Raw genomic sequence first — 13,192 nt, 5'->3', positions numbered from 1 at the left:
TTAAAAAGATGTACGCATATCACGCTGCGCCTTGGTCCACTCATTATGACGATCGTGACAGACATGGGGCTTTGGAGAAAGGGAAGTAGCGGAACAGAGCAATATTTTTATTTTATTTATTTTATTTTTTTGGTGGTTGGCTCAGTTTGTCCTCCGTCTGGAAATTCCTGCTAAATTGTTTATGTTCCCCGTGAGGAGAGAGAGGGGTAAAGCGGACAACAACCATGTTGTCATAATGACAATACCTGTTCTGTCTCTGTTAAACAACTTTTGTTTGTCGTCACATGTTGGACAGGCTGACCAGAATGGGACAGAATTCCTTTTGTGTTTCCTGGACCGGAATTGGATGATGATTCTAGCTCCTGCTCATTCAACGGTTTGGGGAACGAGGGATGACCTATTCTCCATGTCTCATTGAATGGGTGACCCTCAAGAGTTTGTAAGAGATCACATGACAGTGGAGCGATGTAGATGGACAGAACTGCGTATACGTGCGTGTGTTTGTGTGTGATAGACAGTGGGCCTCAGAGCGACTCTGTGTGTTTGTCCTCATGGCCCAGTGGCCTCTCCTGTCCTACCATGACCAGAGGCAGCTGGGGAGAACTACAGGGCTCTCCAGGGCTTTATGTTGACTGTTAGGATTCAAAGTTCCCATCTGACTCCAGAGCAACTCTCCAGATGAATCTCTCTGTCTGCAGCCAGACTAGTCTGTACCAGTCATGACTTTATCCATTTTACAGTGCTGACCCCAACCTCTGTGCCAAGAATGGATTTTTTCCACATGTGTAATATCTTTATTGTTACAATTTTATAACATATCATGCTTGTGCTGAACTTGTGAGATGGTACTTGTGAATGGAGAAAACGTGATCCCGTATCTATCAACCTGTTTTAATCATGGAAAATCCATGATGTCATAAAGGAGAGGTGATCATAGCATTAGAACTGATTGATTGTAATTCTATGGAACATGACTTGTTGGCAGTCTTCTGTGACTACCATGACAACCAGTGGAAAAAATCAATACAGTTACATATCAGGATATTATTTTTTACGATATATCGTATCGTTTTGACAATATCGCAATATTATATTTGCGCTACTTGGCTGTACCTGCACCAAAACTCCAGTAATTTTCCTTCATAGTTTGTTTTCCATCTTCTTTTTAAAAAGGAAGCCAATTTCTTTTCAGCACTATTATTTCCATGACTGATCAAAACTAATTTTCACATGACTCTGGCCCATGTTGACTCTAATGCTTCCCACAGTTGTGTCAAGTTGGCTGGATGTCCTTTGGGTGGTGGACCATTCTTGATACACACAGGAAACTGTTGAGCATGAAAAACCCAGCAACGTTGCAGTTCTTGACACAAACCGGTGGGCCTGGCACCGACTACCTTACCCCATTCAAAGGCACTTAAATATTTTGTCTTTCCAATTCACCCTCTGAATGGCACGCATACACAATCCATGTCTCAATTGCCTTAAGGCTTCCAAGTCCTTCTTTAACCTGTCTCCTCCCCTTCATCTACACTGATTGAAGTGGATTTAACAAGTGACATTAATAAGGGATCATAGCTTTCGCCTGGATTCACCTGGTCAGTCTATGTCATGATAAGAGCAGGTGTTCATAACGTTTTGTACAGTCAGTGTATTGTGAGCAATATGTTAGGAACATCAAATCGCAATAAAATCATTGTATCGAATCGCAATACATATACTGTAGATTCGGCACCTAAGTATCGTGATAATATTGTATCGTGAGGTCTCTGGCAATTCCCAGCCCTAATGACAACCTAATTCCAACAGTCACATCAAACATTCTGAACCTCATAACTCATCTTTCTTTCTAGAGAGTGGTTGATTTTGACATTTTCTCAGAGTTTACTCCTTGTATTTGTGATGGCTTTGAAGTGTTGTACTGTTGTTTTGTTGGTGGCTCTTTACATGGTGGCGTTACGTGCTGGACTCCCTGACAGACTCCCAGATGGCGAGGTGCTTCGGGACGTCCTGTTACCCCCCCATGATCCCAAAGGAGTGGTCCGCCACCCCTCGATTCTAGACTGACACTTACACCATTCTAAATATCCTGTACAAACGACACTTTACAACTGAAGTTATCACAACCACCACCAAGACCGGACAGAGGTTTTATAGCTGGCGCTGTTGTCACACAAAACAATAATTAACTTTTTTTCAAACTCATTTGAATTGGAAGAGGTAGCTAAGGGTTGAGGCTTTACCATACATGCTAATTTAGACCAATTCATCCTCTTATGGAAACACAACATCACTATCAACAAAGATGATTGGAGATATGGACTATCCTGCTAGCATACAGTCACTGCTCTGCCTGTCTTATCCACCCGCCTTGCTCTGCTTGCTCCACCCGCCTGCTTCTGGTGAGTTTTTCACTTAAGAGCCATGTTTATTTTTTCCTCAGGCCATGGTTGCTTTGGAGCTTGATGTTGACCAGGACAAGATGAAGGGAGCTGGTCAGACAGACTCCTGTACTGATGCTGCAACTACTCCAGTGTTGACCTCTAAGAACAGTGGCTCTAGCAAGAAGACAGGTCGATTCTCCAAGAGGGGACACCAGTGAATACCCTGCTGCAAATATGGGCCATTATTCTTTTTGCACTTGAAATATTTTGCTTATTACTATACTTGCTGTTTCCATTTCATTATATTGCTAAACTGGTTTTCAAAATGACCTCATTCAACAACCTGGGCACAAAAACATGAATGAAACATTAGAATGAATGATGATGACTGATACAGAGACAGGAGGTTGTTTTACAGTGGAGAGTTAAGGACAGTGGATCCCCAATATTAGAAACAGTTGTTAGGTGGGTCGTTTTACAGAAGTGGTGTAAATTGGGGGTTGGAAAAAAATTTACATTTGTATCCTATTTCTCCCAAACTTTCAGCACGTCTTCCAACATATGTCAGGTAGACATACAGTACCAGTCAAAAGTTTGGACACACCCACTCATTCAAGGGTTTTTCTTTATTTTTACTATTTTCTACATTGTAGAATAATAGTGAAGACATCACAACTATGAAATAACACATATGGAATCATGTAGTAACCCAAAAAGTGTTTAACAAATCAAAATATATTTTAATTTGAGATTCTTCAAAGTAGCCACCCTTTGCCTTGATGAGAGCTTTGCACACTCTTGGCATTCTCTCAACCAGCTTCATGAGGAATGCTTTTCCAACAGTCTTGAAGGAGTTCCCACATATGCTGAGCACTTGTTGGCTGCTTTTCCTCATCTTAAACCATCTCAATTGGGTTGAGGTCGGGTGATTGTGGAGGCCAGGTCATCTGATGCAGCACTCCATCACTCTCCTTCTTGGTCAAATAGCCCTTACACAGCCTGGAGGTGTGTTTTGGGTCATTGTCCTGTTGAAAAACAAATTATAGTCTACATCATGATTCCATATGTGTTATTTCATAGTTTTGAAGTCTTCGCTATTATTCTACAATTTAGAAAATAGTAAAAATAAGGAAAAACCCTTGAATGAGTAGGTGTGTCCAAACTATTGACTGGTACTGTATATACCACTCACACACTTTGTTTGTATTGCATATTTCAAATATTTACCTGAATCCCTTACCACTAGGGGTGTAACGATCCATCTACTACATCGATGTATCGATTTATATTCCTATGATCCAACTACATCGATCTGTGCTCGGCGAGTTGGCCTTTTGGACAACATATATCGATCTAACATCGTTTTAAAATGTAATAAATCGATTGTATCGATACTAGGAAATAACCCATTGGATTTAAGCACGTCAGACTTTATATGGATGTTTTTTCTTAGCACTTTTAATGATAAAGGCTTTAAACATTACTCGATTCAGTCTGCCTATCCGTGACGTCATCGCGCCAGCAGCAGCGCAAAGGCGCCAAGACAACAAAGCATAGCATGGCGGATGACAGAGGAGAAGCCGACGAGCGAGAAATTATCAAGCCACCATTGCGGTCCTTACAAGAAACAGGAATCTAGGAAACTTCACCTGCACTGTCCAGTATCCAGGTATTTATTTCAGTCACACTGGTTGAATTTTTGGCTAAAAGGTTACTGAATCGATTTCAAGTCACTGAATCGTTTCGGATCGTATCGTTCTAAATGAACCAATATCGTCCTTGAATCGTATCGACAACCACGAATCGTGATACAAATCGAATCGTTGTTAAAACGAATCGTTACACCCCTACTTACCACCCTACTAAATTTTTCACACTAAAGTTGCAATAAAGGGAGAACCATGCACAGTAGTGACCAAATTAACAAAATAGTAAAAACATGATTTTTGTACCTGATTTTCTAAACTTTAAAAATTGATTTTGAGAAATATAATCCTTATTGTTCTCTGTAAAATGTTCAGTGTTGATTGTATGAATCTTGTTGATTGATTGAATTACTTATGCATCTAATGAAGTATGTTGTTAGATGTTTAAATTATCACTCTACCTACACTATATATACAAAAGTATGTGGACACCCCTTCAAATGAGAGAATTCGGCTATTTTGGCCACACCCGTTGCTGACAGGTGTTTAAAATCGAGCACACAGCCATGCAATCCCCATAGACAAACATTGGCAGTAGAATGGCCTACTGAAGAGCTCAGTGACTTTCAACTGGGCACCATCATTGGATGCCACCTTTCCAACAAGTCAGTTCGTCAAATTTCTGCCCTGCTAGAGCTGCCCCGGTCAACTGTAAGTGCTGTTATTGTGAATTGGAAACGTCTGGGAGCAACAATGGTTCAGCCGCAAAGTGGTAGGCCACATAAGCTCACAGAAAGGAACCGCAGAGTGTCCTCGGTAGCAACACTCACTACCGAGTTCCAAACTGCCTCTGGAAACAACATCAGCACAAGAACTGTTAGTCGGGAGCTTCATGAAATGGGTTTCCATGGCCGAGCAGCCACACACAAGCCTAAGATCACGATGCGCAATGCCAAGCGTCGGCTGGAGTGGTGTAAAGCTCGCCGCCAGTGGAAACGCGTTCTCTGGAGTGATGAATCTGGTAGTCCGACGGATGAATCTGGGTTTAGCGGATGCCAAGAGAACGCTACCTGCCCCAATGTATAATGCAAGCTGTAAAGTTTGGTGGAGGAGGGATAATGATCTGGGGCTGTTTTTCATGGTTCGGGCTAGGCCACTTAGTTCCAGTGAAGAGAAATCTTAACGCTACATCATACAACGACATTCTAGACTATTCTGTATTTCCAACTTCGTGGCAACAGTTTGGGGAAGGCCCTTTCCTGTTTCAGCATGACAATGCCCCCGTGCACAAAGCGAGGTCCATACAGAAATGGTTTGTCGAGATCGGTGTGGAAGAACTTGACTGGCATGCACAAAGCCCTGACCTCAACTCCATCGAACACCTTTGGGATGAATTGGAACGCCGACTGCGAGCCAGGCTTAATCACCCAACATCTGTGCCCCGACCTCACCAATGCTCTTGTGGCTGAATGGAAGCAAGTCCCGGCAACAATGTTTCAACACATAGTGGAAAGCCTTCCCAGAAGAGTGGAGGCTGTTTTAGCAGCAAAGGGGGTCCAACTCCATATTAATGCCCATGATTTTGGAATGAGATGTTCGACGAGCAGGTGTCCACATACTTTTGGTCATGTAGTGTATCTTTATTTTGGCAAAAATAACAGACGTTTTAATGGCTAAGGGTAAATAATAGATATAAATAGAGGACTTGATGGAAATGACTGGGTTTGGTATAGACATTGCCATTGAGGGCTTCCACCATTTAAAAGTAATCAACTGAGAGCATTGTCTTCTTCAAATTGGGTTGCCTATGGTTTGTAAGCCAGAAACTAAGGTGATATCCAGGAGCCAAGACCAAAATTTAAACCAGGACATTGGTCCCAAGATCCAGACCCAGACCCAGTGAGTTGAGACCATGACAAGTTAAAGACTGAATTCATGTGGTCTCAAGAGGCATCATGAGGAAGGAAAATTATGTGGATATATTGAAGCAACATCTCAAGACATCAGTCAGGAAGTTAAAGCTTGGTCGCAAATGGGTCTTCCAAATGGACAATGACCCCAAGCATACTTCCAAAGTTGTGGCAAAATGGCTTAAGGACAACAAAGTCAAGGTATTGGAGTGGCCATCACAAAGCCCTGACCTCAATCCTATAGAAAATGTGTGGGCAGAACTGAAAAAGCGTGTGCGAGTAAGGAGGCCTACAAACCTGACTCAGTTACACCAGCTCTGTCAGGAGGAATGGGCCAAAATTCACCCAACTTATTGTAGGAAGCTTGTGGAAGGCTACCCGAAACGTTTGACCCAAGTTAAACAATTTAAAGGCAATGCTACCAAATACTAATTGAGTGTATGTAAACTTCTGACCCACTGGGAATGTAGAATCACCCAGGTAACATAAATCTTTAAAAAATTCACAAGTAATAACATATCACAGATGCGTATGTGAATCAAACACGGAAGTAGAAAGGTTGAAAGGAGTCCTGCACATTGTGCATCTCTCTCTTTAGCCAGACAGACTAGTCAATGTTAGCCATGACTTTATCAGTTTTATATTGATGACCTCAACTTCTGTGCCAAGAATAGATTGATTGTTAAGTTTTTATAATATATTTAAAAATCTCTGAGCATCATTTGGCAGCTAATGGATATGGAGTCCTCCTCTTCGCTCCATTCTGTCCTGTCATGCTTTCACCTGAACTCTATATTGAGATGATACTTGTGTACTGTGAATGGAGAAATGATCCCATATAGATCTAAATCTATCATCAACTTGACCATATTAGTAGTGATGTCATAAAGGAGGGTTGACCATAGAATTATAATTAATTATATTCTATTGATTCTATGGGGCAAGACTTGTTGGCAGCCTTCTGTGACATCATAATCCACTGTATGGCACTACCATGACAACATACTGTAATTCCAACAGTCCAATCAAACATTCTGAACCTCATAACTCATCTTTCTTTCTAGAGAGTGGTTGATTTGGACATTTTCTCTAAGTTTACTCCTTGTACAGTATTTACAATGGCTTTGAAGTGTAGTACTGTTGTTTTGTTGGTGGCTCTTTACATGGTGGCATTACACGCTGGACTCCCTGACAGGCTCCCAGATGGCGAGGTGTTTCGGGACACCCTGTTACCCCCCATGATCCCTAAGGAGTGGTCCGCCACCCCTCGACTCCAGACCGACACTTACACCGTTCTAAATATCCTGTACAAACGACACTTTACAACTGAAGAGAACATGACCACCACCAAGACCGAACAGACTTTGACCCAGACAACCCAAGATGATGCTACACCTAGCTTTGAATTCCTGCGGACCCGTGTGGCTGACCTCCAGACTTTGGAGAATGCTGGAGTGAGTGAGATTGTATGGAGGAGGCTGGTTCGATTGATTAATGAGACTGAAGACCAAAAGCTGGAGACAGCAGGTTCTGTGATGTTGGGTCTCTCCTGTGTCTTGGGAGGACTGGGCCTGCTACTGAAGATCAGTTTGAAAGGCCTCCTACAGGTACAGTGATGTGAAGGGACACTGGGGCTAGGAGGGGGTCTGAGAAAGGCTTTGGGGAAAACACCACAATGTTATACTTGCATTTTACCTGAATGAAAATATGATTCTGTTTTCCTACTGAGACTAATGGCCTAAACTCATCAAAGGCGAGTGTGCGAGGCGTGTGTGATTTATTTTAGAATGCATTGTTTTGAATTATAATGACCCAACCGAAGCTGGGCGGGTGGGTTGTCCGCTTTGATGCCTCACTTAATTAGAACTTGTCTCTATTTTTGCCTTTTATCGCTGGTGCTGTAGTCACACAAAACAATAATTAACTTTTTTTCAAACTCATTTGAATTGGAAGAGGTAGCTAAGGGTTGAGGCTTTACCATACATGCTAAATTAGACCAATTCATCCACTTATGGAAACACAACATCACTATCAACAAATATGATTGGAGATATGGACTGTCCTGCTAGCATACAGTCACTGCTCTGCCTGTCTTATCCACCCGCCTTGCTCTGCTTGCACCACCCGCCTGCTTCTGGTGAGTTTTTCACTTAAGAGCCATGTTTTGTTTCCCCTCAGGCCATGGTTGCTTTGGAGCTTGATGTTGACCAGGACAAGATGAAGGGAGCTGGTCAGACAGACTCCTGTACTGATGCTGCAGCTACTCCAGTGTTGACCTCTAAGAACAGTGGCTCTAGCAAGAAGACAGGTCGACTCTCCAAGAGGGGACACCACTGAATACCCTGCTGCAAATATGGGCCATTATTCTTTTTGCACTTGAAATATTTTGATAAAGATTTTGCTTATGAATATACTTGCTGTTTCCATTCCATTATTTCGCTCAATGGTTATTTTTTGTAGAAGTTTCAATCGTTTTCAAAATGACCTCATTCAACTGGGCATAAAAACAAGACAGAAGGTTGCTTTACCGTGGAGCGTTAAGGAGAGTGGACCCACATATTAAAAACAGTTGGTAGGTAACAACAACTGACACTGTGTATCCACCCAAAACTATAGTTTGTTAACAAGAAATGTGTGGACTGGTTGAAAAACGAGTTTAAATGACTCCAACCTAAGTGTATGTAAACTTCCAACTTCAACTGTATCTCTTAACACCATCCATTTTGGATTTCTATTTGCCATATATTTTTCAACTGTACTGTTATGTTTCACAAAAGTACTGAACCCTTCTATTCTCATTGTTTCTACAGATTGTAACATTTTTGCTAAAAGTATTATTATATTATTGATCGATTGACTATGACTTTTCAGATCATCCAGTAGTGCTATCTGCAGGGTTAGCTCCCGGTAAATATTGCAATCCTTCAGCCATTCCTGGACCTGTGACCACAAACAAGCTACAAATGGTGTGATGGGTGATTTGAAGGAGTCAGGCGCAGGAGGGTAAATCACAGAATACAGCGTTACGCTGGATAGTGTCAAACAGTCCAGTGCGCAAAACAGGAGCACTGGAACAAAACAGGCACACTGGGAAAATATATCCCGGCAATACAAAATACACGGAGCTCAAACGAGCTACTCTCTCCTCACATTAAACAATCACCCACAAGGACAAGGGGGCAGAGGGAACACTTATTCACGTACTAATGAGGGGATATGAACCAGGTGTGTGTAAAATACAAGACAAAACAAATGGATTGATGCGATGTGATGTGGCAGTGGCTAGAAGGCCGGTGACGACGAACGCCGATGCCTGCCTGAACAAGGAGAGGAGGCAGCTTCAGAGGAAGTCATGACAAATGGAAAGTACCAAAAACAAATGATCTAATGATTCTGTCTCTTCGCAGCAAAATCAATGCACGGGCACAGACCGCCGTCTTTCTTCTTCACAAAAAACAAACTTGAGGAGGCGGGCAAATCGAGTTATTCGGGGGGAATGCGCATGGTGGAGGTACTGTCTGGACTTTCCACCGTGGTTGCACCAACGGAAACACCGAGACATCTACCGTGACACTCTCGCGACCACCCCGTGAGAACCCTCTGCGGCCATGAGAAGGTGGGGATGTGGAGTGCTAACCAAGGAATAACTAATACAACAGGGATAGCAGGAGACTCAATAATGAAAAAAAGTGACTTGCTCGCGATGAGTCTCTTGGGTAACTATAGTGACTGGTGCTGTAACTTCCCTAACAAACCCGGACCCTAATGGTCGACTGTCAAGTGCTCTGATGGGGAGTGGAATGGATAGGGGAACCAATTAAATGCCTAGACTGTGTGAGAATGACCTGTCCATAAAGTTCCCAGCTGCGCCTGAATCGACGAAGCTTAGCTACAGGACTGTTTTGCTAGCAGAGACTGGAATATGTTCCGGGATTCTTCAGATAGCATTGAGGAGTACACCACATCAGTCACTGGCTTCATCAATAAGTGCATCGATGACGTCGCCCCCACATTGACCGTACATACAGTGGGGAGAACAAGTATTTGATACACTGCTGATTTTGCAGGTTTTCCTACTTACAAACCATGTAGAGGTCTGTACTTTTTATTATAGGTACACTTCAACTGTGAGAGACGGAATCTAAAACAAAAATCCAGAAAATCACATTGTATGATTTTTAAGTAATTAATTTGCATTTTATTGCATGACAAAATTATTTGATACATCAGAAAAGCAGAACTTAATATTTGGTACAGAAACCTTTGTTTGCATTTACAGAGATCATACGTTTCCTGTAGGTCTTGACCTGGTTTGCACACACTGCAGCAGGGATTTTGGCCCACTCCTCCATACAGACCTTCTCCAGATCCTTCAGGTTTCGGGGCTGTCGCTGGGCAATACGGACTTTCAGCTCCCTCCAAAGATGTTCTATTGGGTTCAGGTCTGGAGACTGGCTAGGCCACTACAGGACCTTGAGATGCTTCTTACGGAGCCACTCCTTAGTTGCCCTGGCTGTGTGTTTCGGGTCGTTGTCATGCTGGAAGACCCAGCCACGACCCATCTTCAATGCTCTTACTGAGGGAAGGAGGTTGTTGGCCAAGATCTCGATACATGGCCCCATCCATCCTCCCCTCAATACGGTGCAGTCGTCCTGTCCCCTTTGCAGAAAAGCATCCCCAACGAATGATGTTTCCACCTCCATGCTTCACGGTTGCGATGGTGTTCTTGGGGTTGTACTCATCCTTCTTCTTCCTCCAAACACGGCGAGTGGAGCTTTAGACCAAAAAGCTATATTTTTGTCTCATCAGACCACATGACATTCTCCCATTCTTCCTCTGGATCATCCAGATGGTCATTGGCAAACTTCAGACGGGCCTGGACATGCGCTGGCTTGAACAGGGGGACCTTGCGTGCGCTGCAGGATTTTAATCCATGACGGCGTAGTGTGTTACTAATGGTTTTCTTTGAGACTGTGGTCCCAGCTCTCTTCAGGTCATTTACCAGGTCCTGCCGTGTAGTTATGGGCTGATCCCTCACCTTCCTCATGATCATTTATGCCCCACGAGGTGAGATCTTGCATGGAGCCCCAGACCAATGGTGATTGACCGTCATCTTGAACTTCTTCCATTTTCTAATAATTGCGCCAACAGTTGTTGCCTTCTCACCAAGCTGCTTGCCTATTGTCCTGTAGCCCATCCCAGCCTTGTGCAGGTCTACAATTTTATCCCTTATGGCCTTACACAGCTCTCTGGTCTTGGCCATTGTTGAGAGGTTGGAGTCTGTTTGATTGAGTGTGTGGACAGGTGTCTATTATACAGGTAACAAGTTCAAACAGGTGCAGTTAATACAGGTAATGAGTGGAGAAAATGAGGACTTCTTGAAGAAAAACTAACAGGTCTGTGAGAGCCGGAATTCTTACTGGTTGGTAGGTGATCAAATACTTATGTCATGCAATAAAATGCAAATTAATTACTTAAAAATCATACGATGTGATTTTCTGGATTTTTGTTTTAGATTCCGTCTCTCACAGTTGAAGTGTACCTATGATAAAAATAGGTACAGACCTCTACATGCTTTGTAAGTAGGAAAACCTGCAAAATCGGCAGTGTATCAAATACTTGTTCTCCCCACTGTACATACCACAACCAGAAGCCATGGATTACAGGAAACATCCGCACTGAGCTAAAGGGTAGAGCTGCCGCTTTCAAGGAGTGGGACTCTAACCTAGACGCTTATAAGAAATCCCGCTATGCCCTCCGACGAACCATCAAATAGGCAAAGAGTCAATACCGGACTATGATTGAATCGTACTACACCGGCTCTGACGCTCGTCGGATGTGGCAGGGCTTGAAAACTATTACAGACTACAAAGGGAAGCAGAGCCACGAGCTGCCCAATGACACAAGCCTACCAGACGAGCTAAATCACTTCTATGCTCACTTCGAGGCAAGCAACACTGAATCATGCATGAGAGCACCAGCTGTTCCGGATGACTATGTGATCACGCTCTCCGTAGCCAATGTGAGTAAGACTTTTAAGCAGGTCAACATTCAAAAAGCCGCAGGGCCAGACGGATTACCAGGACGTGTACTCCGAGCATGTGCTGACCAACTGGCAAGTGTCTTCACTGACATTTTCAACATGTCCCGACTGAGTCTGTAATATCAACATGTTTCAAGCAGACCACCATAGTCCCTGTGCCCAAGGACACTAAGATAACCTGTCTAAATGACTACCAACCCGTAGCACTCACATCTGTAGCCATGAAGTGCTTTGAAAGGCTGAGCATGGCTCACATCAACACCATTATCCCAGAAACCCTAGACCCACTCCAATTCGCATACCGTCCCAAAAGATCCACAGATGATGCAATCTCTATTGCACCCTTTCCCACCTGGACAAGAGGAACACCTACGTGAGAATGCTATTAATTGACTACAGCTCAGCGTTCAACACCATAATGCCCTCAAAGCTCATCACTAAGCTAAGGATCCTGGGACTAAACACATCCCTCTGCAACTGGATCCTGGACTTCCTGACAGCCCCCCCCAGGTGGTAAGGGTAGGTAACAACACATCTGCCACGCTGATCCTCAACACGGGGGCCCCTCAGGGGTGCGTGCTCAGTCCCCTCCTGTACTCCCTGTTCGCCCATGACTTCATGGCCAGACACGACTCCAACACCATCATTAAGTTTGCTGACGACACAACTGTGGTAGGCCTGATCACCGACAATGATGAGACAGCCTGTAGGGAGGAGGTCAGAGACCTGGCCGTGTGGTGCCAGGATAACAACCTCTCCCTCAACGTGATCAAGACAAAGGAGATGATTGTGGACTACAGGGAAAAAAAGAGGACTGAGCACGCCCTCATTCTCATCGACGTGCTAGAGTGGAACAGGTTGAGAGCTTCAAGTTCCTTGGTGTCCACATCACCAACAAACTATCATGGTCCAAACACACCAAGACAGTCGTGAAGAGGGCACGACAAAGCCTATTCCCCCTCAGGAGACTGAAAAGATTTGGCATGGGTCCTCAGATCCTCAAAAAGTTCTACAGCTGCACCATCGAGAGCATCCTGACTGGTTGCATCACCGCCTGGTATGGCAACTGCTCGGCCTCCGATCGCAAGGCACTACAGAGGGTAGTGCGTACGGCCCAGTACATCACTGGGGCCAAGCTTCCTGCCATCCAGGACCTCTATACCAGGCGGTGTCAGAGGAAGGCCCTCAAAATTGTCAAAGACTCCAGCC

General features: G+C 43.8%; 1 protein-coding gene across 1 annotated transcript; it reads left to right on the top strand.

Annotated features, from left to right (window-relative positions):
• Nucleotides 1–6,898: 6,898 nt before the first annotated feature.
• Nucleotides 6,899–8,342, top strand: LOC121531692. The gene is made up of 2 exons (XM_041837065.1): nucleotides 6,899–7,547; nucleotides 8,119–8,342. Exons 1-2 carry the CDS (start codon nucleotides 7,059–7,061, stop codon nucleotides 8,275–8,277), a joined length of 648 nt encoding a protein of 215 aa, XP_041692999.1. The 5' UTR covers nucleotides 6,899–7,058; the 3' UTR covers nucleotides 8,278–8,342.
• The last annotated feature ends 4,850 nt before the right edge of the window (nucleotides 8,343–13,192 follow it).

This window comes from Coregonus clupeaformis, chromosome 19 (genome assembly GCF_020615455.1).
Source record: "Coregonus clupeaformis isolate EN_2021a chromosome 19, ASM2061545v1, whole genome shotgun sequence".
NCBI classification, from domain to species: domain Eukaryota; kingdom Metazoa; phylum Chordata; class Actinopteri; order Salmoniformes; family Salmonidae; genus Coregonus; species Coregonus clupeaformis.
Note: the sequence above shows the minus strand (reverse complement) of the source record. Positions and strands in the feature narration are given on the sequence as shown.

What these genes read in the sequence shown, in the direction of transcription:
- LOC121531692 (XM_041837065.1), top strand. Translation starts at nt 7,059, where the DNA reads ATGGCTTTGAAGTGTAGTACTGTTGTTTTGTTGGTGGCTCTTTACATG. An exon ending in GTTTGAAAGGCCTCCTACAG is followed by an intron (nt 7,548 to 8,118) that starts GTACAGTGATGT and finishes GTTTCCCCTCAG; the next exon opens with GCCATGGTTGCTTTGGAGCT.